Source organism: Terrapene carolina, unplaced genomic scaffold (assembly GCF_002925995.2).
Source record: "Terrapene carolina triunguis isolate 2854851 unplaced genomic scaffold, T_m_triunguis-2.0 Scaffold96, whole genome shotgun sequence".
Classification (NCBI taxonomy): domain Eukaryota; kingdom Metazoa; phylum Chordata; order Testudines; family Emydidae; genus Terrapene; species Terrapene triunguis.
The window spans coordinates 78,742,780-78,767,742 of NW_020664447.1; the positions used below are offsets into that span (position 1 = coordinate 78,742,780).

Sequence of the window (24,963 nt, forward strand, 5' to 3'; positions counted from 1 at the left end):
CTGTAAACATTAACTCAAGTGACAATATCTGAGCAAGTTTTTTAAACCATTTTAAAGATTTTTAGTGGGACAAGAAGACATCTGAAGTGTAGCTTTGGCAGGGAGTTGGTTTTGGAGGCGGTAAGGACAGCATGAAAAGGAAGAGATTTCAAGAACTCATGGAAGTGGGAGGCTATAGCAACTTTAGCACTAGCAATATAGTGGTGATACAGTTGCTATTACTGATAAACAGCTCAGCACTCTGCTTCTGCACGTACTTGAGTGTAGCAACAAGAGAATCAGTGGCGCTGCTGTACATTTGCACAAACCTGCCAAGATTATTCTTACCTAGGCAGATTTTTTTTTTTAATTGAACTCAGCCCTTTAGATAAACAAAAGCCATAGTGTCCCAGGCAAAGTAGCAGAGCTGAAACCAGATTTCCTTCCAGAACATTATTTACCCAGTATTTAAAAGCCAGCGAGGTTGTTGAATGCAATAAAAATTCCCCCATTTAAACTTGGACTTTTATGAGCCATTCTTCCCATGGAGCCATTTATATGCAAGTTTTTGACCTTCAGTGAAAGAGTTTAAGAAACTCAGATAAAGTTAAAGTGTAAACTGGTGTTAGTCACACTGTAAATTCATTTACCTGTTTTTATACTTCTCCTTTAGCATGAATTGTGTAATACATTCCCAACACGCAAGAAAAGAGGAAGTTACTATGTTAATAAGGACATGGATGAACAGAGCTATGTAAATGCAAGGGCTGAAAGCAATCCACAAGCCTTACAAACAATACACACACCTCCCAGGAGATAGGGTATTGTTCCAGGACACCAGGGTTAAGACCCAGTTCTGGTTATCACATTCTGCTGGCTCATAAAATGCCATTGTTTCCATTAGAAAAGATTCTTCATAACCTATTTTAACGCTATTGTGAAGGGCTGATATGCAGTATTAGAACAGTTCCTAAATTTCACCCTAGAGATGGTGACTGTGACCCATATGTACTATTCATGTATCAATTCAGGAAAGAGGATGATTGTATGGGTAAGGTACTGGTGAGCTAGGTTTAGACCCTGGTTCTGCCACAAACTCCCTGTATGACCTTAATCTCAAATCATACTCCCTCTGTGCATCAATTTCTCCCCCCCACACACACCTTTCCATAAAATAGGGATAATCCTTCCTTTCCCCCACCCCTTGTCTTGTCCATTTAAATTGTAAGCTCCTTGGGGCAAGCCTTATCATTATGTTTATGCAACATCTACTAAACGGGGCCCAGAGCTCAAGGCTCTAGGTGATACTGCAATAAAAATTAATAGTTACATTAGCAAAGCACACTAGACTCTTCCGGGAAGTGTAAAATCTGTTACGACTCTTAGATCATCTCCCTCACCACTGAAATACAGCCACCACTGGAATAGAAAAGCAACTGCATACCATAGTTTGTGAAACTAGAGAGAGCATTTTCAGTAAACTGATTTGGCCAGGATAGCAAAGTAACACCCTTACTCTTGCAGTAGTATCATTGGCTTCTTTTTAAATGGCCCTGGATAATCAGGAGCTTGTTTTTATGTCTCATCTGAATCTACATCTCTAACAGCACATTTCTCTTCACCACACCTCCTTTACCCTAATGCTAAGGCAGTGATTCCATAAGAATGACTGCTATCTCTTGAGCAGCACCACCACTTCCTACAGCACTGGGATTTTCTCTGCCTGCCATGTGGGTATGGGCACAGGCTGTTTAATTATTCAACAGGCATCAAGCTACTTGTATTGTTCTCCAATCCCATGGTTAAGAATCCTACTATATTGACAAACTCCTGCCCATGTTTTGAAAGGAGCTGAACACAGCTGGCTTTGTTTAACATCAGTTTAAATAGCAGCTCTCAGGTGGTCTACATTACACAAATTGAGTGTGCCCAGAATTGTATGGTCCCCTCATATGCTCATAACATATCTCATGTAAGAGTGCCCTATAGTTTATAAGCACATCAAATACAGTTTCAGTTAAATATGCTTCCAGCAAAGTTAGATCCCAGTTTAAACGGTTTCAGCCTAAATCATGTTAGCACTAATGCTTCAGAAAGTTTTCCCAATATTGTCCCACTGTGCATGGGGAAGGAGGCTTTATATCTCCCAGAATCCACTGTTTCTGAGAGCAGAGCCAGGCTCTGCAGGATAGGTAAGCAGGGGACACACTAAAATGATTTGGCGCAGCCCCACTGTGGCTGTAGAGCAAAATGGCAACATGATTGCCAGGTCTAGCATAGATCCAGGTTGTGCATAAAGCAATTCCAGTTCAGTAAGGAATGGCAGTCCTATAACCAACCCCAGGGCACGAGCAGCAGATCAATAGAGTTCTGGGGCTGGTACCAATAGAGAGTGAGAATGAAGTACTGAGCTTTGGAAACCTTACCTTAAAATGTATCTGTTTGAACAGTAGTAGTAGATTTAATGAATTATCTACAATGAATGATTGAAGTTCATGATATCTGTGTACCTAGACACTCAACTTCTCTGCTTTTTATCCAGCACTTAAAGACTGCAGCTGTGCAGGCAAGGGATGTGCTGGCCGCAGCTTCCTGCCACCCCCATTGGCCTGGGACAGCAAACCACGGCCAGTGGGAGCCGCGATCGGTCGAACCTGCCGACGCGGCAGGTAAACAAACTGGCCTGGCTCGCCAGGGTGCTTCCTCTGGCACGTGGCTCGCCAGGGTTTGCCGACCCCTGTCCTAAACATTGATTTGCTAGAGTCTGGAAGACACCAGCATTTTGAGGGTTAAGTTTGATGGCCTGTTGCCTCTACTGCAGGGCTAGGCAAACATTTTGGCCCCAAGGCCACATCTGGGTGGAGAAATTGCATGCAGGGCTATGAATGTAGGGCTGGGGCAGATGATTAGGGGGCAGGAGGGAGTGTGGGAGGGGGTGCAGTGTGCAGCTCTGGGCAAGGGGTTGGGGTGCAAAGTGTAGGAAGAGGCTCAGGGACTCAGGGCATGGGGTTGGGGTGCAGCTGGGGGTGGGGGGCAGGAGTAGTGCAGGCAGGGTGCAGGAGGAGTGTGGGGTGTGGGCTCCGGCATAGTGCTGCTTACCTGGAGCAGCTCCAGGGTGGCCATGGCACGCACCAGGGCCAAGGCAGGTTCCCTCCCTGCCTCATCCCCACACCACTCCCTCCTGGGGGAGGGGCCGCAGAGGGCTCCGCACAGTGCCCTGGCCTGTAGGCAACTCCCCCAAAGCTCCCATTGGCTGCAGTTCCCAGGGGGCGCAGGGATGTAGTGCTGGCTGCTTCCGTGAGTGGTGCAGGGCCCGCAGCGCCATGGGGGTGGCAGTCCCGCAGGCCGCATCCAAAGCTCTGATGGGCCAGATCTGGCCCGCGGGCTGTAGTTTGCCCACCCCTGGTGTACTGGAAAGTGCACTGAAATAAAAGTACTGAAGTTTCTGTACAGTTCTGCTTTGTAATGTTTGTTGATGTACTAACCCTATAAAGAAATCCAACATGAAAACAGCTGGTATGTTTAGTTGTCTATGCTAATAGCATCACAGAACGTGAACTATGTACATTGATTTGGACATAAGGAAAATATTTTAATGCAAGTTTTATTTTAAAACCATAATACTGACAGACTAACAAACTGAAGTTAAATTGCTACTAGATGTACTTTGGCCTGATAACTATTATAGGGTACCTGTCCTTATCTTTCCAGTCACCTAACACCTACTGTTTCTCTTATGATGTCAGTGCAAACAAGGACTGGTTCCTGATATAACCATTGGTGATTTTAAAAAGGTCAGATTAATGAGTAAACACCTACTGCCCTCAAGTAGTCATGTCATTTGATCACAGTACCATTATCTCAAAGAAAAATGGGAGCATTGTGATTACAGTATAGGACTGGGAGTCAACATCTGAATCCTATTCCTGGCTGTGCCATCAGCTTCCTGCATTATCTTGGGCAAGTTACTTTACATCTCTGCCCCATCTGTAAAATAGGGATACCAAATCTCCCTTTCTTCACAGGGCTGGTGTGAGGCTTAACCTGTTAGTGTTTGTAAAGAGTTTTGATACCTTAAGATGGAAGGCATTACAGCAGCCTGAAGCAGCTGGTATGTTGAGGCCAGGGCTTATCCTGACCTGTACTGCCTCATTGTTTACTTGTGCTCCCCCTTTAACCATCTGATGTCTCTTCTCTTACACTGCTTGCAAGCACTTTAAGGCAGGGACTTTTTGTTCCATTTCTACAGCACCCAGGCACCATGAGATACGGGGCTACGACTGGAGCTCCTAGGCGCTACTGCAATTCCAATGCTTTACTACAGCTGTATTCATCATCTTCCAAAGTAAGTGCTGTAGTAGTACTGAAAGTCTAAGGAAAGAATAGGGGAGAGAGAACAACAGTGATAAAAGTATGTTATAAGCTAGCTGTGTGCAAGTTGATAATTCCAAGGTATGTGTAAAAATACACAACAGTTAATAAGCCAGCTAATTCCACTGCTTCTGCTATCAGGTTAACTTGTGCTTCAAACAAGCACAGCTACTAGAGTTATTTTGAGGCAGTCAGTCTAGTAAGCCTGGTTTCACACCCTGCCCAGCACTTTCCCCACGAAGTTTAATGAATAACTCCTTTGCCTCAGGCAATACCCAGTGTAACAATAGATCTTTTTGTCTAATGATGGGGAGTGGGAAGAGATTTGCATTATCATTTGGAGCATTTTTATAAGGGTGTCAATTCTACAGATAAGTAGAATGGATCTTTCTACCACTGGTCAGAAGAGAATGCAATATTACGTTTGACAGTGAAAAAATTCACACAAAGACTAGCCAGCCTTTAGCATTACATGTTTTTCTTTAAAATTGATACTTCAGGACAGGATACTAATTTCATGGTATACAAGAAAAGCAGTCATCCCACAGCTCATTGAAGGAGGAGAGGAGTTCTACTGCCATCATATGAGGCTCACATTTTAACAGCTTCTAGGTTACAGCATAGCCTAATGGTTCCTGTTTCTATTCAGAGATCTTCCGAGGGTCACACTGATGCATGTTTTTCCAATGGCAAACATGTTGCTTGGGACATTCTGAATGAGCCATCTGTGATAGAAGATGAAGCTAAATATCAATTTCTGATAAACAAATGAAAGTGCAGTACAAGGTCCATTTATTCCCTCATTTCCCCATTATGTGCGAGACCTGATCATACTCAAACAGCTCCCATTACGTACTTGCTGATAGATAACGCTAAAGGTTCTACATCTAAAGGACCAACTATATTGGAGGATTCAACAATTCCAAGGTTAAGCGCTGCAGTTAAGTAGACCTAATGAAGTAAGTTATTTCAAGAAATGTTACCACATTCAAATAATTTATTTGACAATCAATTTTTTAACCATCAATACAGCAGAGTGTTTTCGAGGGCCACTCATTCCATCCTAGCCTGTCTCCTTTAAGTGAGCCAGTGCAGCATGTGCACAAAATGGTCCCTCCAACTGTTGCAGTACTTGTGCATTGTGGTATATCCCATAATTTTATCACAGCTCCCTGGAGTAGCAGCATGCATTTGTTAGTCTTTGGTCTATTGAACTGAAGGATTTTTGTAGTGTCCAAAGCCCTGAATGCTCATTAATATTAAGCAGGTACAATATAGCCACTCTAAATATATGCAATACTATATTATCACCTACATATTTGGCCTGTTCCAGTGGTGCCTTCCATTGGTTGTCCTGTCCACAAAATTACACAGGACTTTGAGGGCCTGGAGCTATTCCCTTGAGAGAGCTAGGTTTAAGCTCACTACAGTTACTCTAGCCACTGCCTTTGGACAAGGATGCTCCAGGTGGGTCAGGTGCTTGCTGTTAAAATAGAAATTAGAAACATAAAAATGTATTTGGTAATGTTGTGAATTTTGTGCAATAGAGCTGGTTGAACAAATATTTTCCCTGCAAAAATTAGTTCTGTTTTCTTCTAAGTTGGTCTCCAGCGTTTTGGGGTTTTTGGTTACTGAAGAGTGAAGGGAAAAAATGTTCAATTTCGATGTTTCTGATTAAAGTCAAATATTTCTACCAAAAAAGTAGTTTGCAAAAATTTCCACATCTTCCAAAAGCTATTTTCTGTCAAAGACGTTCACAGAAAGTTTTCCGCCAGCTCCAATGTGCAATAACTTTAAAAGTTTGTCATAATCACGACATATTCGTTTCCTTCTCTTTGTATCTCCCTCCAAGATCCAAAAATCAGAGTAGTCTGTACACACTGACCTGCACGTGGAACATGCCTCCAGACAAGTCCATGACTCTTAGCTAGTTCCGCCATTCTCCCGTGTCCCCCGCACCTGCTCATTTTATACAGTATCCTCCTCCCTCCCCCCGGATGCATCAGTGAGGAGGTGGGAAGAGGCACCAGTGGTTATTTGAGTGCCATGAAGAAGCAGGGGTCACATTACTGTTTTTTTGCTAGTGTCCCTTTTTCAGGTCTCAGTAGTCTGGAACACATGCCTTACAGCCATCCCAAGTCCCGTCCCTCCCTCCCCCCCCGAAGTACACACATTCACTTATGGAGCAACACTATTCTGTTTGTGTGTGCAGAATGTACTCACTAACCTTGCTCTGCTTGGCATTGCAGAAGCAGATATTTTTATATTCACATTTTAAAGCATAATCAATAAAGGAAATTGCAATCAAAACTTTAAAATGAAAGCTACTTTCAGGAAGGCTGTGTCCTGCATTCCTCTCACTGGAAGCAGGGAAGCTTTGAGGGAGCCAAGACCAGCTGAAGACCAACTCGACTGATATTGGGTCTGTCACCACCCTACTCCAGGCACAGGGGGGCAGCGCCATCACCTGAAGAGCAAGAGCACTTTGGAGCAGGCATGGAAAGCCACTTAAACAGTAACACCTGTGCTTCCCCACAGACACCAGCACTGAAGTAGCTCCCGTTGAGCCTGCACAGGAGGAGGCATGCACAAGGATTGCTCAGATTCAGTGTGCCCACAACAGTCGTGGGGATCCTTGTGAAATGTCAAGAGTACGTGGATGGACAGAGCATTACAAGCATGAAGTGGTGCTTGAACCAATACTGAGAACACCAGAATTCTCTGCAATAAACAGTAGTAAAGTGGAGTCCATGCCATTACTTTGCCTCAGCTTCACCACTCCTTTTGGACCCTTCTCTCCTGTTGGTCTGTACACAAAGGGTCCCCCCGCTATCCTATTCCGCATTTGAATCCCTTCTTAAAAGGGGTTCTTCCATAAAGGCCAGCATTACCACAAAAGCAAGAAGAGCTGTTAGGCACTTGTAACAAAAACAGAGACAGAGGCAAAGCCATCCCTGGCCATCCATGTGACAGACTGCCAAGAGTGACATTTTGATTACCTAATTTTAGACACTGAAAATCAAGCCATGTTCATGACAGTGAATACTTAGCAGTTTCTGAACGTCAAGCCAAATTTCATACATTCCAGTTTAGGGGACCTAAACTGAAACATCTACAATCACTAGTCACTTTTGGCCCGTGTCTCTGAACTGTGTTTTCAAAGGTTCAAATAGATTCCAAGGCCAGAAGGGACCACTGTGATCATTTAGTCTGACCTGTAGAACACAAGCTATAGAACATTCCCAAAATATTTCGTAGAACAGATCTTTTAGAAGAACATCCAAATTTGATTTTAAAGTGGTCAGTGGTAGAGAATCCATCACAACCTTTGGTAAATTGTTCCAATAGTTAATTATCCTCACTGTTAAACATTTACACCTTATTTCCCGTCTGAATTTCTCTAGCTTCCTCTTTCAGCCATTGGATCATGTTAAAACTTTCTCTGCTAGATTGAAAAGCTAGTTATGAAATATTCATTCCCCACATAAATACTTCTAGACTAATCAAGTCACCCCTTAAACTTCTCTTTGTTAAGCTAAAAAAATTGAGCTCCATGAGTCTTAACACTGTAAGGCAGGTTTCTAATCCTTTAAACATTCTTCATGGCTTTTCTCTGAACCCTCTCCAGTTTATCAGCAGCCTTCTTGAACTGTGAGCACCAGAACTGGACACTCTATTCCACCAGCAGTTGCACCACTGCCAAATACAGAGGTAAAAACTTCTACTCAAGATTCCCATTTATGCATCCCCGGTTTGCATTAACTTCTTTTTGGCCACAGCACCACACTGGCAGCTCACGTTCAGTTGATTATTCCCCATGACCACCAAATCTTTTTCACAGAGTTACTACTTTCCAGGGCAGAGTCCCTCATTATCTAAGTATGGCCTACATTCATTGCTCCTAGATGTGTACTTTTACTTTGAGCCATACTAAAATAATATTGTATTGTTTGCTTGCACCCAGTTTACCAAGCTATTCAGATTGCTCTGAATTAGTGACCTGTCCTCTTATTTGCCACTCCCCCCATTTTTGGGTCATCTACAAGTTTTATCAGTGATGATTTTCTTCCAGGTGATTGATAAAAGTGTTAAATAGCATGGGGTCAAGAACTGTTCCCTACAGGCCCCCACTAGAAACATACATTTTGAAACCTATAAACAAGGAATCGTAATTGAATGGGTAACTCAGTTAGCCATTTTAAATCCATTTAAACGTGTGCCATATTATTTATATCATTATAGCTTTTTAATCAAAATGTCCTGCAGTACCAATCAAACGCCTTACAGAAGCCTACGTATATTATGTAAAGACTATTACCTTTTTCAACCAAACTTGTAATCTCATAAAAAAAGTCATTTTGACAGAATCTATTTTCCATAAACCCATGTTGATTTGCATTAATCACATTACCCTCCTCTAATTCTTTATCAACCAAGTCCCATATTAGCTACTCCATTAACTTGCCCCGTTGTCTGTGTCAAGTTGGTAAACTCTGTGAGGGTGAATCCAAGCCCATATGTTCTGTTCAGCACCAAACAGGGTCTGCAATTACACTTCTTTACAACTCAACTGGTGAACTGATCACTGGACAAGTTTCACTTGATAAATTGCTGCTGTTTCTAGTTTACACAGAAGCAGCCAACTCATTTTAAGTTATTCACAGATCCTGTTCAAGAACAGCCAAAGAGAATTTTTACACTAAAATTTAAATAATCTGAGCCACCCCAGGATCTGATATACTGAGTAGAATGTTCCATTGCAGACTTAGTGTATGCAGCTGACACAGCAGCCATCTCAGCTATCCCCATATATAGGAGCAGCAGAAGCTCTCTAAAAGTGGGGGGGGGGGCATGAGCACCCGAACCATGGCCCCGCCCTCCCACACTGTTTGTGTCCCCCCCCCGAAGCTCCGCCCCTGCACTCCCCCTTCTCATTTGGGAGAGTGGGTGGCATGCCCCCCCCCATTCCAGTCCCCTGCCCATATATGAAGGGCACCATTTTAGACCTAGATGTACCTCCATCCCACAAAATCTACTAATCATTTCCACCATTGCACATATATTGTACACCACAATAAGCTGAAGAGGCCGAACTTAGGAAGTTGAAGAATTGGAACTCTTAGGTAATGTTTTTCATGCAAAAGAAATTACTATCATATTGTTAAACCCTCTTGCACTGTCTGTGTGTAACCCTCCGCCACACTCCCATTTTTGGGTCTTTGACCTCTATTTTCCCCCACAACGGTCTTTTGTCAGTTTGAAAGATATGCTTTAGCCTTAGTTAAAAGTGGCTATTGCTATAATACAAGCCATTCCAAATTAAGCTACTCTAGCAACTTTTACAAGGATCCACATATATGCTTACCATTGGCAGCTTGCATCCAGGAATGCTGGGGAAATCATGGTGCTCCATGTGGTAGCCTGCATTAAAGGTGATCCAGTTGAGAGGTCCATAATAAGAATAGGTTTCGTAGCCTTTTAAGAACATGTAATGTTCTGCTATGAAGTGCCCGGCAATAGGATGCAAACCCATGCAAAGTAATGTGCCTGCTATTAAATAAATAACAGGCTTCAGGCCCCATAAGTAGTAGATTATAAAATCAATAGAGAATTGTACCAGGGCATTAAATATTTCCATCTGAGTAACTGCTTTGGGGTTCACGTAAAGAGGTCTCAGGCCATAGAAGAATGGTTGGAGGATGAGCCAAATAAATTTCCGAAATGGAGTGCAAAAGAACCAGCCTTCGAAGTCGGTTGGAACATCCACATCCAAAGTGTCTCCACCAAGGTATCGATGATGGTCAATGTGGTATTTCTTGAAGGAGGCGGAGTAAGGAAGTCCAAATGGCAGGTTGGCAAAGACTGCAAACCATCTATTCCACTTAGCCTGCTTGTTACCAAAGGCAACATTGTGTGAAATATCATGGATCGCTAGCGCCATTGAGTGATTGATGCAGCCCCCAAAAGCATAAGCCCAAAAGAAAATCCATTTCCAAGATAAATCTTTCACCAGGTAGCAGGCTAGAAGCTGTGTCAACACCATTCCAGACACAATCCATTTTAAGTGGGGATCTGGTCCCATTAGAGATTTAATTGTTGGATATTTGGCTGAAGGGGGGGGAAAAAACAAAACAACTCATTAAGTATCAGGAAAGTAAGCATGGTCACCACGTGCATTCCTCTCTAATTTCTTCCATTAAAAGTTTACGCACGGAGGCCTAGTCATTCAGAAAGTAATGCACAGGTACAGAATTACTCCCATGCAGTGTGCATTAACTCTACTGAAAGAGTAGTTTCAAACACTTACCCTGCACCAAGCCTCTCTTGAGCAAATGTACAGCCCTGATGGGATGGGGAATGTGTGGTTGTATCCTAAGAGCCACTAAATTAAAAATTGCACCTTGTATCAAGGAGCACCTTGTATCAAGCAAGTCACTCCCCTGGCTACTTAACCTGATCCGATTGACATTTCTCTGCTCTGGATAACAGCAGATTGATGATAGAACCACAGAATGGACTCCAAAGTAGACAGAGGTGTTTTGACACGCACAAACCAGAGGTGCTAGCAGGGAGGCAGAATATTGGACACAAGACACATCCATAGAGAGTACTTTTGTGCTCTTTTGTACAGGCCCCAATAAGGGAAAAACACTAGCATTTTACTCATTAATCTGACCTTTTTAAAATCACCAATGGTTATATCAGGAACCAGTCCTTGTTTGCACTGACATCATAAGAGAAACCAATGCTATAATTATCGGGAGAAAGGAAGGAAGATAAGTGGTAGATTTCCATATCTTTGTGTTCATTAGCCTTCATAAAGTTACACACCAGGGACAGGTATGAATGCCACCCAGAAAAATCCATAATAACCTGATATATTCTGATTGTGGGTCTTCACAGCACCATGGAAAGATATTGCAAAGAGATAAGACATCTGATTTATCCCCCAGGCTAGTTAAAGATTGCTGCCTACAGAACATTTACTAAAATGCTAAGTCCAATCCAATTTTAAGTAGTTATCAATATATGTAGCTACAGCATTAGAGATCCATTACAAGACATTTGTTATATGGTAGGAACATGTTTCTGATATAAAAAATGTAAAGTATTTGGCAACATACTCCTTTAATTGATCAGAGTGTCCTATTTAGCACTTTACTCTGTTGGGTGTGTATCTATAAGAAGTTCTATTTTAACTGTTAACCCTCAATTTACGCAACATGATGGGATAGAATTAGTGGATATTGACAGTGCTCAGCATTTCCAGTTAATACTAGCTACTGGGAAACACTGAAATCCTTGGAGGAAGGTGCTATATAAATGCAGAGTATTTGTCACTCTAAGTGCCCATAACAGGAGTTCTGGGTATTCATGGAGCATCATGCACTTTGATAGTGACAATGTTGTCAAAGAAGAAAAAAGAAGAAACAACCATATGTTTTACATAAGGATCATGAATTCAGATTCTTCTAGAAGGTATTACACATTCTGTAAATTATGATTTATTCTTTACAATGAAATCAGATTAATTTGACTAAATATACTGTGGGGAAATCTTGGCATCTCTACTCACGCTCTTGCTTGGGAGCCGAAGGGTTGATTGGGTGGGATTAGTTCAGATTGTGATTGAGGATGAAGAGGAGTTAAATTAGTAATTCAGGGTTAGAATCGGTCTCTGTAACCCAGTAACATCTCACTGTGGCCAATACCATATGCTTCAAGAAAAGGTGCAAGAAATTCTATAGAAGGCAATTATGGAATGAGGTTTTATATCCTTATTTGATAGGATAAAAAAAAAGGACTCTGGATGTTCTCCCCCATGCCAAGTAGTCTGATCTTGAACCACAAGGAGCTCTTTGCTTCAAGATATCATGCAGCAATGAATTCATAAGTTACTTATGTAAAGATGTATTTCCTTTTATCAGCTTAAATATGTTCCCTTCTGGTTTTGTTGAATGTCCACTTGATTTACAAGAGGAAAAAAAACAAAAAAACCCACAAGAATGTGCAATTTCCTTTTTGTGCCCCATTTCATTATAGCCTCCTATTAGGTCCCCTCTTTAAAGAGATCCTATATCCTTTCCAGTTTTTCCTCACATGAGATTCTATGTCCTTATCACCCATCTTTGGAGCCTTTTATTTCTGCACGACACATATTAGTAAGTATAACTCACATGGGGAAAGTTACAGGATCAATTCCTTAATCTGGGAACTGTGGCTGCAAACTGTATTTGTGTCCACACTGGGTGATGGGTGAATTTTTTATAATTAGACAGGTAAATGTCATCTGACCATTACACCACATTTGCTATTTCACCAAGATCAGATTATGAAGGTGTGGAACAGTGCTGCTGTGGATACTGTAAACATCGGAGGCAATGCAAATAAGTCCTGTGACTTTGCCAGCAGTGACAGGTGTAACACATACAGGATATGGAAATTTTGTACTAAAATAAAAATTCAATTAAATAGAAAAGTGAATGTCCATAATCTCAGTAATTCAGTATTATTTATAATGTGGAGGTTTCCAGAGGCCCCATTGTGCTGGGCTCTGTACAAATACACAGGAAGGCACACCCAGCCCTGAGAAGCTTGCAACATCACTTTTTTTATTCCTATTACCAAAGCATGTATGAGCCCTAGTCACAGACCAGGACCCCGTTGTATTAGGTGCAGACATGCCAAACCCATGGGAAAAAAACGCAGAAATTGGTCTTGGTTTTGGCTTAATTGGCTTGTGAGTTGCTTGTTGGCTAATTTTTGGTTTGTAGCTTGTTGGGCTTGTAGCTTTTTTTTTTTTTTTTTTTTGGGTTTGGCTCCCAGCAAGCAGGGACAAGGGGGTGGGGGGAAAAGAGTCAGGGGTGCACAGTGGGCCCACTAGTCCCAGACTCCACACTGGGAGAATCTAGTCACAGAGTGCTGGGGTTCTGAGGGATTGGCTTGTTTTGAAATGTTATTAACTTGATTTTTGGATTATTGTGAAAATCGGGGTGCTCATTTACCACGTGAAAGTTGGCAACTGTGATTAGGTGCTATATAAACATACATAATTAAACAACTGCCACATTCTTATTTCAGATGAAGTTAGTAGATTTATTTTAGTATGCCATGGGATCATTTCTCAATACCCAGCCAGCTAGCAGCATTAAGGCACAAGGCCGTCACATAACATCTCATCCTGAAGGATTGCATCATGCAGTCCTTTGGACAGATTGCCCACTGTAGGCATTAAACCACATACAGTGCATTCCTACCTAACAAAAACACCCACAGGAAAGAGGTCTACTCATGTATTAAAAGGAAAGCATCTCCTGAATAGTTACACAATTCAGATGTTTGTCCATTATTTCAAAGCCATTTAGTGGCTTAGAATATTTTTGGATACATATTTAAAAGATAATAGAAAAGTTGACCGATTGTGCAATATACACAATACCTTGCACTAGAATGTAGGCACCAGCCACATCTGAAAGCAACATTTTCTGATCATGCCTGATTGTATTGAAGATACAGTAATAAGTACAGAAAAGAGCTTGCAGTCAATACAAGTACCTTACTATCTGCATAAGTTTAACCACAGTCTTGTTTCTGAGCTAATTTCAGGAACACTGTATGTAAGAAACCCGGAGGTAAATTCTGGCATAATAGATAGTGGCACAGAAAGATTGTCCTTAGGTTAATACTGCCAAACATTTGTTGACTATTTTTCACATACCCTTTAGTCTCCTATGCCATTATTGCACTGCCAGAAAATAGAACTGAAAAGAATCGCTGAGATTGCTAGGCTTGCTGTACTTACATACAGCAGGGAAAAAAATAAAAAGGCTCTTAAAAAGGCCTCCTAGTTCATGAGAGCAGCACGTGCAAAGTATTCATTACTTTGTTGCTCTGACATATGCAAAACATCATGGCACATGCTAATGAGGCTCAACTTTAATATAAAGGGTAAATTTCATCCCTTAGAATAGTCAATCATAATTGATAATTGCAGTTTAACCATAACTAAAAGAAGACATGCAGATGAATGAGATCCATTGACTAAGAAGAGCTATGTCAAAGTGGGTGTTTTATACAAGGTCAACATTTATTTATGAATCAGGCTAAGGTATTCCAAAAGGCATAGGAAGAAAGAACAAATGTTTCCACCTGAAAAAAGTAACACACACATTCAGAGCCTGTGATACTACCATGATAACTTTTCATGGATGCCTAAGTTCTTTGGCCTATGTGGCCTAACAATAGCTATCAGCCCTTGGCGTGTCCTAAACAGAAACATTGGTTCTTCAAGTAGCCTTATATGAGACTTTCTTAAATTGCCTGTGCAGCACTACAGGTAGGAAAACTCATGTTTTAATAGACATTTCAGCCCTTTGTTGCAGCACAGCAAGTTAGTAAAGCATCCTTAATGGTAGGTGGTATTATTAGTACAGACTTTGCAAGAGTAGCTCAAGGGGATGCTGGTCAGAGCCTACCTCAATTTGCTTTTTGCTTAAATAGGGCTTGTACAGCGTGAAAGGTTGTGAATGGTTCCAGAGGTAACAGATTTTTAACACCAAGGATGTTCCCCTGCAGCATTCTTGGCTCAAACATTACAGCATTGGACTAGAGTCTGAGACCCTGACTAGGAAAAGTGACTAAACAAACACTGACTACTTGCATTGCACAATGGAAGCAAGTGAAGGCTGCACTGTGTTGGGATGGTGCCACATTGGTGTGGCCATACTGAATGAATGGTGTGAGAACATATCTTGACATAACTGAACTGCGAAAGAGAATTCTGGGAACAGAATCCTTCTCTTAGCATCAGGCAGATGCCAGAGGTGAAATTGATTGGCTCCATGCTGGGTGTATGATTAATACTGATCTTTGAGTCAGTAAATATGTCCACTTGAAAGCAAACAACACGTGTAGAACATCTTGAGTGGAGCCTGGGCTGACCGGGGCATCTCGACCCTGTTGAAGTACATCACACAGGGGGCTGAAGTGAATGATTGATAAGGGAGTGAATGTGGGGTAATGTTCAGTTGGCATCACTCTGCAGTCTCCTCCTAAAGTATTAATTGGGTAAAAATTAGTAGCCACACGCCCACTGGGCATGTTTTTAAGACATGTGACTCCTTTAAGGAAATAGAGTATAAAAATCAAGCAAATTAAATTACTGTTGAGGGATTCCTTAATTAAAACGCTTAATGCTGCTAGACAGAGTAGCCAAAACTCTGCTCCGTGGGCTCAAGTAGGACTGTGAACCAGAAGGGTCTCCAGGCAGCCAAGGCCTTGCCTCTAGGGAATCCGAGACAGACCAGAGGGCTGAGGAGACCAGACCTGGAGAGAAGAAGCCGTCCATAGAATTGGTAACCACCTTCTCTGTTTGCCAAGCAGGAACTGTGTGAGGCTAGCACAGGGCCTGTTTGTGTATGTTTGTGAAAGAGAGGCTCGCTAAGAGGAATGTATAGCTCTTAACATATAGTTCTTAATGTCTAACATAGGAGTTATTTGCTTAGTGTAACCCTTTACTGCTTGTGTAATTTCTTCTCAAATAAACTGCAGTGTATGCAAATTACTGTGGACCTTTTTCACTGGTATGACAGTAATCTGCTCCAATGGGAACCATTAAAGATCCATTCAGGGGTAGTAGCCCCCTGGTGCCAACCACTGCACTTTTAGAATGGAGACATCTCCTCCCTGCAGAGCTACCTGCCAGTTTGTATTCAAAGGCAGCCTGCTCCAGGCACTGTGCTCTTTCATGGACGTGCCTCAAGTACTCCACATTCTTTTTGCTGATACAGACTACTACTCTGAAACCTTACTTTTGTTTTGTAGGGTCCCCCCACCTTCATCTTATGCAATGAAGGTCACTGATTGAAAGTAGATAGCTGTTCTTTGTGTATGGGAAACAAAACATTTTGTAATTATTTCTTTTAATAATCTAAGTTACTAGCAACAAAATTAAGGAAGTTTACCCTAAAAATATCCCTTTAAAAGGTTCAGAATGAGGAGCATTAGTACGCTACAAGTCACTAACTAGTAGTTGCTCACTGAGGTCACCCCAGTCAAAAATGGTTTTGAAAATACTGTAGCATATTAGAGTCAGTCATCTTGTTTCATTAATGTCATATGTTAAACTGGTGCTATGGAATTAGTCTTCCCACATCTAAGACCCCCTCAGTCAAATGGGTGCAGGGCAGGATTATAACTACACAAATAGAGATTTCCAATTACAATTGGAGAAATCTTTTCAACATGGCAAGAAATAAGTAGGGGATAAAACCTACTAATATGGTCCGAGGCTACTGCTCAGGGCTCCCCCTCTGCATCAAGAATGGCAGTTGATCTCTTGCTCTGGGCTCCCCCTAGTGTTGCCTCAGAGAGCTGAGCAGGTGGTCCCTTCTCACATGCAGAACAAGAGGTGGAGAGCCAATCAGGCCTGCAGCTGCCAGTGGCAGGACAGTGGGGGCATTTCTCCTTGCTGACATGAGACGCTTACATCATATATTTAATGTTTATAGTGGCATAACTATGCACAGCATATTAGAGAGAGAGAGAAAGACAGAAGGGAGGCTGTATGCCAACAGTAAGGAAAGGGAGCTCTAAAGAAGCAGGGGTTGGAACTATACTTCTGTTTAACAGAGAGGGGAAGTTTTATTCCCTCATGCTCTTCTTTACTTTGACTCATGTCTAGCTGACAATAGCAGCAACATGCATGTGCAATGGAAGTAAGGACATTCCTCTTCACACCAGGCTTTCAAAGGGCCTTATAAGCAAAGGGGGGAAAAAAACCCAGTGACACCTGGGCCTCCAGGACAGTGCCCTGTTAAACAAACATGAAGTCACTCTGAAGTGACTCCCTGCCAGAACAAATAAGAGGCACCAAAAACCACAGCATATTTAACCTTACCACACTGCTGCGCCCTTTAATTGATCTGGTATTTATATGGAAGAAGGATCAAAGTAAATATATTTTCACTCCATTCTCTCATGAAAAGGCTTTGTGTTTTTCAGCAGCTCACCAGAATGAACAAGCCCTTTTTTGTGTTTTAATCCCTCCCTTCACCCACAACCCCCAGCAAGCTAACTTGGGGATACTAGCACCACATAATGCATCATGATAAACCAGATGGCTTTAGATACAGAAATGTTACACTCACCAACCCTTAAACTCCCTCTCCCCTTTTGGCCTAGGTGAGGTAATATATTCCCCCATAGGTGGCCAAGGATCTCCTAATTTCTCTATTCCCTCGTAGAGAGAACCAGATGAGGACTGGATAGATTCCGTTCAGAAACCCTCAATACAACTTTTAATTAACCACCAGGTGTGCTGTTGAGTGACAAGAGACACTGCAACGATGGGATGTTTGTGGTGATTTGGTGTTATTCTCAATGTTGGCCCAAAAGTGACAGTTTGATATTGAGGGATAGAGCAAAGCCAGTATTACTGCAGGTATTATAATTAGAAAAGTATTTGCTATTAGAAGACCAAGGACCAAAAATGTAGGACACTAGCCTAAATACTTCTGAAAAGTCACTCAAGGAGTCAAAATATACAAAAGCAAGGAACATTTTTACAATCTGAACTTCAGTTCGTCTCAATTTGAGCAAGTAAAATAAAAAATATTTAGTCTAAATGAGAGGTTGGTTGTGATGTTCCCCAACCATATCTGGGCTTTCAGTTGGGATGGTTTATTTCAGATTAAAAGAATCAATGAAGACCATGTAAAGTCTCCATGAGAGAAGCATAATAGATGAAGGTCAACAGCAGCCATTTTGAACTCATTCATCACAGGGAGTGCTTTTTAGGTACAGTAAGGTGCCCAATGTACTGCAGGATACATAGTAAAAACAGCCTTAGGCCACGTACCGATGCAGCTGGGCTGCTGTAAGATCTTCCATGTAGCCTCTCTATGCTGTCAACATAATTAAACCACCCCCATCAAGCGCCTGTAGCTATGTCAGCAGGAGAGCGTCTCCCGCCGACATAGCACTGTCCACACTGGCACTCCTGTTGGTGTAACTTGTCATGTCCCCCCCCCCCCTCCACACACACACACACCCTTGAACAACATAGTTACACCAACAAAATTGCTAGTGTAGACATAGCAGCCAAATAGCCTCTATGGCATGGATTCAACCACAAAGTCAGACACCAGAAAACAATGGTGATTTCTTGCAGTTGCTCACTAAGGCTATGTCTACACTACAGCCTATGTCAGCAAAACTTATCTTGCTCATTCACACCCGAGTTACACAAACGTAAGCGCTTGTGTGCACAGCGCTATGTCAGCGGGAGAGGTTCTCCTGTCGACATAGCATATGCTGCTTGCGGAGGTGTTTTTTTTTTTATTCCAACAGAAGAGCTCAACCCCGCTGGCATAGAGCATCTTCACCAGATATGCTGCAGCAGCACAGTTATATTGGTACAGCTGCACCACTGCAGTGCTGTACATATAGGAATAAGTCTTTCACAAAAGACTTACCCTGTATTGTCAGAACAAAAGAATGGTCATACTGGGTCGGACCAATGGTCCATCTAGCCCAATACCCTGCCTTCCAACAGTGACCAATGCCAGATGCTTCAAAGGGAATGGACAGAACAGGGCAATTATCAAGTGATTCAGTCCCAGCATGTGGCAGTCAGAGGCTTAGGGACACCCATAGCATGGGGATGCATCCCTGACCACCCTGGCTAATAGCCATTGATGGACCTATCCTCCATGAACTTCTAATTTTTTTTTTAAACACAATTATAGTTTTGGCCTTCACAACATCCCCTGGCAAAGAGTTCCACAGGTTGACTGTGCATCAATTACACTGTTTTCCTTAACAGGGAACAAAATGAATTTGTCATCCTAGAGACCTGGTAATTAGATTTAGAGTTAAAAGGTAAATCACTTTCAGCTATAACATTCAAAGCCAGTCACTGGCAAGGTTAACTGATTCAGTCTTTAGCTCAGCTGTATTTAAGCACCTCTGTTCTTTTAAAGTAAGTTCTGTGAAGCAAAACACCATTCTCCAGTAAAGTTTATTAGAATGGTTTTATAAACTAGATTTGATCATGCATGCAAGTGAGGTCTCATTCTATCTAGGCTTTAATATTCTGCTCATTGTGGTATCTGGATGCCTTTATCTAAGTGAAACTAACATTCATTGTGTTTGAGTTATTGATTTTTAAATGATGTTCTCTTACAGTTAAGAATTGGCACCACCCACTGTGGGTGAAAAGTCTGGGCCAGGCAGTGACACACAGCACGTCCTGAAGTCCAGGATGGTTTTCAATCTCATTATACCTGGTTGCATACATAGGACATCTACTGCACTGCACCATACCCCCTAGCCCATGTCTGATCAGGGACAGTAGAGTATTGACCTGTATGAAGCCCTGCATGACCACTGGCTGATTGTGCCCTCTCTCTTCTCTATAAATTATCTGTCTTATGCTATGCAGAGTATAAAGGTTAATGATTAACTAGTAAGCAAGTAGAAGGAGTCAGCAAGGGTTTCCCCTACCCTTAACACTACAAGGCAGGGGGAAGAAGTGAAGATATTTCTAGTCTGTATGAGATACAGTACCAGGCACTTTGTCAGCTCTCAAATAATGGGATAACCATAAGGAGGAGCGGGAAAGTGAGAAAGACAACAGGGCAGGGGGAGAATAATGGGTAGGAACAGAACCTCAGGAGGCTGAGGGGAAAAGGAAAGAAAGGGGAAAAAAAAAAAGAAGATGAAGAAAAATTGGAGAATAAGAGCAATCAAATTCAAACAGAGGGCAAAAATGAAAGCAAGAGATGGAAGGGGGGGCGGGAAGGGCACAAACAGGCTAAGGGAGCAAGTCCTGTTCCTCCTTTGCCCCTGTTCAGGTATGAAGTTACACCGTGGGATAGTCAGCAGTTCCAATCCTGTTGAACTCTGCTGCTGTGACATAAGATAGACAGTCTATCCATCAGGTAGACAGAACCTATATTGTATAATCAAAATCTTGAAACTCACCTTCTGAGCAATGGGCAGTTAGTACCAATTGTGGAGGGTGAACATTACTGGCTCACAAAACGAGATGGTCAGAAAATAGTGAACATGTTTTGAAGTCTGATTTTTTTGATTTTTCTAATCACCATCTCCCAAACATCCTTTTTCAGTGACAAAATGGAAAAAGAAAGGGAGAGAAATGGAAATGGGAGTGGGGGAAAGAGGGGACCAAAACAACTTTCATTTTTCCTTTGAATTTTGTTGAAAGATTGGAACATTTAAAAAACACTAATTTTTTCTGTTAAAATTCTCATTTCAGGAGAGACAACCTTTCATCAGAAAAGTTTCAAATGAAAAAATTCAACTAGTTCTATTCCCAGGTAATAGCCCACTGTGACCCAGGGTGCTAACTAGCAAAGGGTTCACATTGTTCTTTACAAGCAACTCCTGTCTGAGACCTGACAAACTCATACATGTAACACATTGCTTCCTTGGTGTTTATCCATAAAGGGTAGCATATGAAGTCTCTACTGAAAGCTTGTAACTTATCAATACTCAGTCATTGTGAGATGTGTGTACAAAGAATAATGTAACTATGTTGAAAATTATGGCCTTGGAGTGAAAAAATGAGTAACCAGGGAATCATGTGTCTCAGTAATAGCCCATTCAAGCAGGAGGGAGTGGTCATCCCTCCTGGGCTAACCAATTACATAGTGTATTGCTCAATTGTCCACCTTTGCATCAATCCAGAAAAAAAGTCAATGAAAAACCAAAGAAACTATATGCATCAAAACCATTGGTGACAAGGAATATGACAGAGAGAGGATGGCCCTGTCTGTGGATAAAAGCAAAAGACTGATTCAGTATATCTCAGAGTATAGAAAGACATTGTGCATCCACTCATTGAGGAGGTACCTTGATGAATGAGGGTGCTTCATGAAAGACTGTGTCCTGGCTCCTTGGGGCGCTAGCCAATCAGAATGGAGTCCCCAAAAAGCCAGCCATTTGGAGCAGAGCGAAAAAAAAAAAAAAGCGCTAAATGGCACAGCAACTGAGCACCCCCTGGAAGCTGGTGTTCAGAACAACCGTTCTGCTTGCCCACCCCTAGAACTGGCCCTGACCACAAGCTTTCTGTGTTACAGTAACAGCTGGTTCAAGATAGTGCCTAGATGCCCTCCCCCTCCCAAGATGAGGGTCCCACTGAGCTATATGTTTGTACAGTGTTTAAAGAGTCTCTGCCCTGAAGAGCTTACTATCTAACTAGCCAGGACAGCTGAAAGGTGGGAGAGAGAAGCATTATCCTGTTTTAAAGATAGGGAACTAAGACACAGCAAGATTAACTGAATTGTCTGAAGTCCTACAGGAAGGCTGGCTGAGCCAGGAATTCTGGGTTCAGTTCTTGAGCCCCACTCTACTGTCTTAACCATAAGACAAATCTGCCTCTTTTACAAGTCATTTAAGAGCTGTGCCCCATTTCACAGGAAGAGAGAATATCACGAGTACTTAGATTAGCAACAGCTGTCTCCTATAACAATTGCAGCTGATGAGTGTTTTTCAGAGGTAGCCCCCATAACAAACACATTCTTGTATTGCAGTCTGGAAGTGGACATCGTTTTGTACAAATCAGAAATATACCCTGTGACACATGAATGGAAAGCAGTGATTTTTGTGGCTTGGCCTAGAGCCCTGAAAAAACACACCAGAACACACTTTCTTATGTGCTGTCTACCAATATACTCAATAGATTTATCTTATTTAGGAATCCCAGTCAATCTACTCAATGCCTGTTTGATAAATGGAATGGCCAGGCTCTTTCCTCATTCACATAAGAATTTTACTCTTAGAACAGTGTTTTTTTGTTTTTTAAGATTACAGGTGTCTGGCTCGGGGGGTCGGGGGGGAGAGAAGAGAGAGAAGAGAGAGAAGAGGGGCGGTCTTGGGTGAGTGAGGTTCTGTGGCCTGCAATGTGCAGGAGATCAAACTAGATCAGGGGTTCTCAGAAGAAATTTTTTGATGGCCTCACTGTGGCCACTCTGACAATTTTTCCTAAAATACTTAATTAACTTTAGAAAAAACAAATAAATGTGCGTATATACATGTCCAAATCATTGTAATTTATTTTAGAATTTTTTTGCAGACAAAATAATTGACAGTTGTCTCTATTCTTTACTGGACCTAAACGGAATAGAAACACAAATAAGGTGCTTTGCATGTTTTGCTTTTTTGGTTGTTTTTAGACTTGCTAGCTAGTAAGTCTGTTACTGTGAAAAGCGATATTTGTTAATATTACTTTTCACAGCAGACTTACTCAGCCCCGGCAAGCTGGGGGAAAAATTAAGACCTGGATGGGGAGGCAGGTGTGTTGGTGGGGGGGGCACAATTGGTGGTCCAGATGGAGGAGGCAGCAGAGGCCACGGCTGTGGTGGGTGAACCTGGGGCCAGAGCTTGAAACCCTGTGGTTGGGGGAAGGAGCCCACCTCCACATGGATGAAGCCAGAGTCCCACTGCCCCCAGAAAAGTGGTGAACTCCCACTGATCACCTGCTCTTACAGGTGTCTGTGGCTCCAGAAGGGAGCAGGGACCAGCCCCTACTGGTGGGCCTGGGGGAGGGGCCGCAGCTTCGCGCCCCCCCCCCCATCCCATCACCACCCACAAGGCTGTGACCGCACGAAAAGCCCCTGGTGGCCACATTTGAGAAACGCTGAACTAGATGATCATGATGGTGCCTTCTGACCTTAAAGCCTATGAGTCTACTTTTGAGGAAGTGTCCCAAGGACCTCATTTTACTAAAGATTTAACTAGATTTGAATGTTTTTGAAGTGCTATATTTCTGGTGATCCAATCCCTGGTTATTATAAATCTTTACAGCTTTAACCCATGCCAAGGCATGTTGCGAGTCACTGGAATGGGATTTTTTTTTCTGGCTAGGACATGGGTCCTATGAATTGCTGGTCTCTTTGCCCCGACCTGTCAAACTGTGGCCTGGCAGGCCATTCTTACACACGATCAGAAAAGTCGTACCCAGCTCTGCCCTGCAGTACCTGTGGTCTCCTCATCTCAAAAAAGATATACTGGCATTAGAAAAGGTTCAGAGAAGGGCTACTAAAATGATTAGGGGTTGGAATGGGTCCCATATGAGGAGAGATTAAAGAGGCTAGGACTTTTCAGCTTGGAAAAGAGGAGACTATGGGGGGGAATATGATAGAGATATATAAAATCATGAGTGGTGTGGAGAAAGTGAATAAGTTATTTACTTGTTCCCATAATATAAGAACTAGGGGCCACCAAATGAAATTAATGGGCAGCAGGTTTAAAACAAATAAAAGGAAGTTCTTCTTCACACAGCACACAGTCAACCTGTGGAACTCCTTGCCTGGGGAGGTTGTGAAGGCTAGGACTATAACAAGGTTTAAAAGAGAACTAGACAAATTCATGGAGGTTAAGTCCATTAATAGGTATTAGCCAGGATAGGTAAGGAATGGTGTCGCTAGCATCTGTTTGCCCCTCTGGGGCACCTGGCATTGGCCACTGTTGGTAGACAGGATACTGGGCTGGATGGACCTTTGGTCTGACCCAGTATAGCCATTCTTATGTTCAGTGAGCAGTGTGTGCACCTGATCAGTGTCTGATCTCTACTTGCCCCAACTCAGTTCCTGGCTCTTGACATTTGTGTTACAATTCAGTACAACCCCCAGACATGGCTCATTGGCCTGCTGTTCCAAGCTGCTGCTGTTCACTCCAAAAGGGAAGGTGGATCAGTTCCAGTCTAAAGTAACTTAGCTATGGGAAAACCTGATATACCAATAAGCCAGTAAAAAGAACAGGAGTACTTGTGGCACCTTAGAGACTAACAAATTTATTAGAGCATAAGCTTTCGTGGGGTACAACCCACTTCTTCGGGCCTCCTTTGCAAGCAGGACAGGAGGCTCCAGTAAGAGTTTGCAGGCTGGAGTAGGAATTGTCCTGCAGAACATGCCACAGCTGAACAGTTTAACCCTCCAGGCTTAGGCCAGAGCAGTTTGCTGATGATTTTCCTCTCGTGAGTGAATCTCCCAGGGTTTGTGGGGGGGGAGGGGACAGAGAGCGAGAAGAGGAAACAGCAGTTTAACAAACAGGGCAAAGGAAGATTTTCAGGCACGCACAGGGATTCAGAGCCACCGAGGAAGACAAAGAAGCTCCCACGATAGCAGCGTCCCCCGAAGGGGCAGGGTAGGGTCACCCTCTGGGCGCTGCAGCGGCTCCCCGGCGCGGGGGACACAGGTGTCGGCGGGGAAGCTCTGTCTGCGGGAATGGGCGAGCGAGCGCCGGGACCCCGGAGGCAAAGCGGAGGGATGCGGCTCAGCCCCGGGCGCGCTGGGAGTGCCAGGCACTGGAGCGGGATTACAACAGGCAAAGGGCAGAGCCGCTCATCGCCGTCTCGCTGTGCGGGCCAGCCCGGCCACGGCAGCAGGGAAGGCAGGTGCCTGCCCGCGCCCTCCCCGCGGCGGCTGCCGCCAGCCGCTCCCCCCTGCCCGCGGCGGGCGCCTACCTAGGATCTCCCGCCGCCGCTGAGTGTGGGGCTGCTCCGTGTAAACCCACTCGAAGTCCTCGCGGGTGACCCTGTTACCCATGTTCACCCAGCCAATGCTCCCAGCTCTGCACCCCACCCCACCC

General features: G+C 43.0%; 1 protein-coding gene across 1 annotated transcript in view; it reads right to left on the minus strand.

The window, feature by feature from the left end:
* The window catches only part of DEGS2 (delta 4-desaturase, sphingolipid 2), a 26,544-nt gene extending 1,581 nt beyond the window's left edge, over positions 1 to 24,963 (minus strand). Inside the window, exons 1-2 of the mRNA XM_024196463.2 lie at positions 24,839 to 24,963; positions 9,716 to 10,458 (exon numbers count right to left, since the gene is read on the minus strand). Of these exons, the coding sequence (XP_024052231.1) occupies positions 9,716 to 10,458; positions 24,839 to 24,920 (825 nt within the window). The 5' untranslated portion in view covers positions 24,921 to 24,963. The remainder of the gene's footprint in view (positions 1 to 9,715; positions 10,459 to 24,838) is intronic.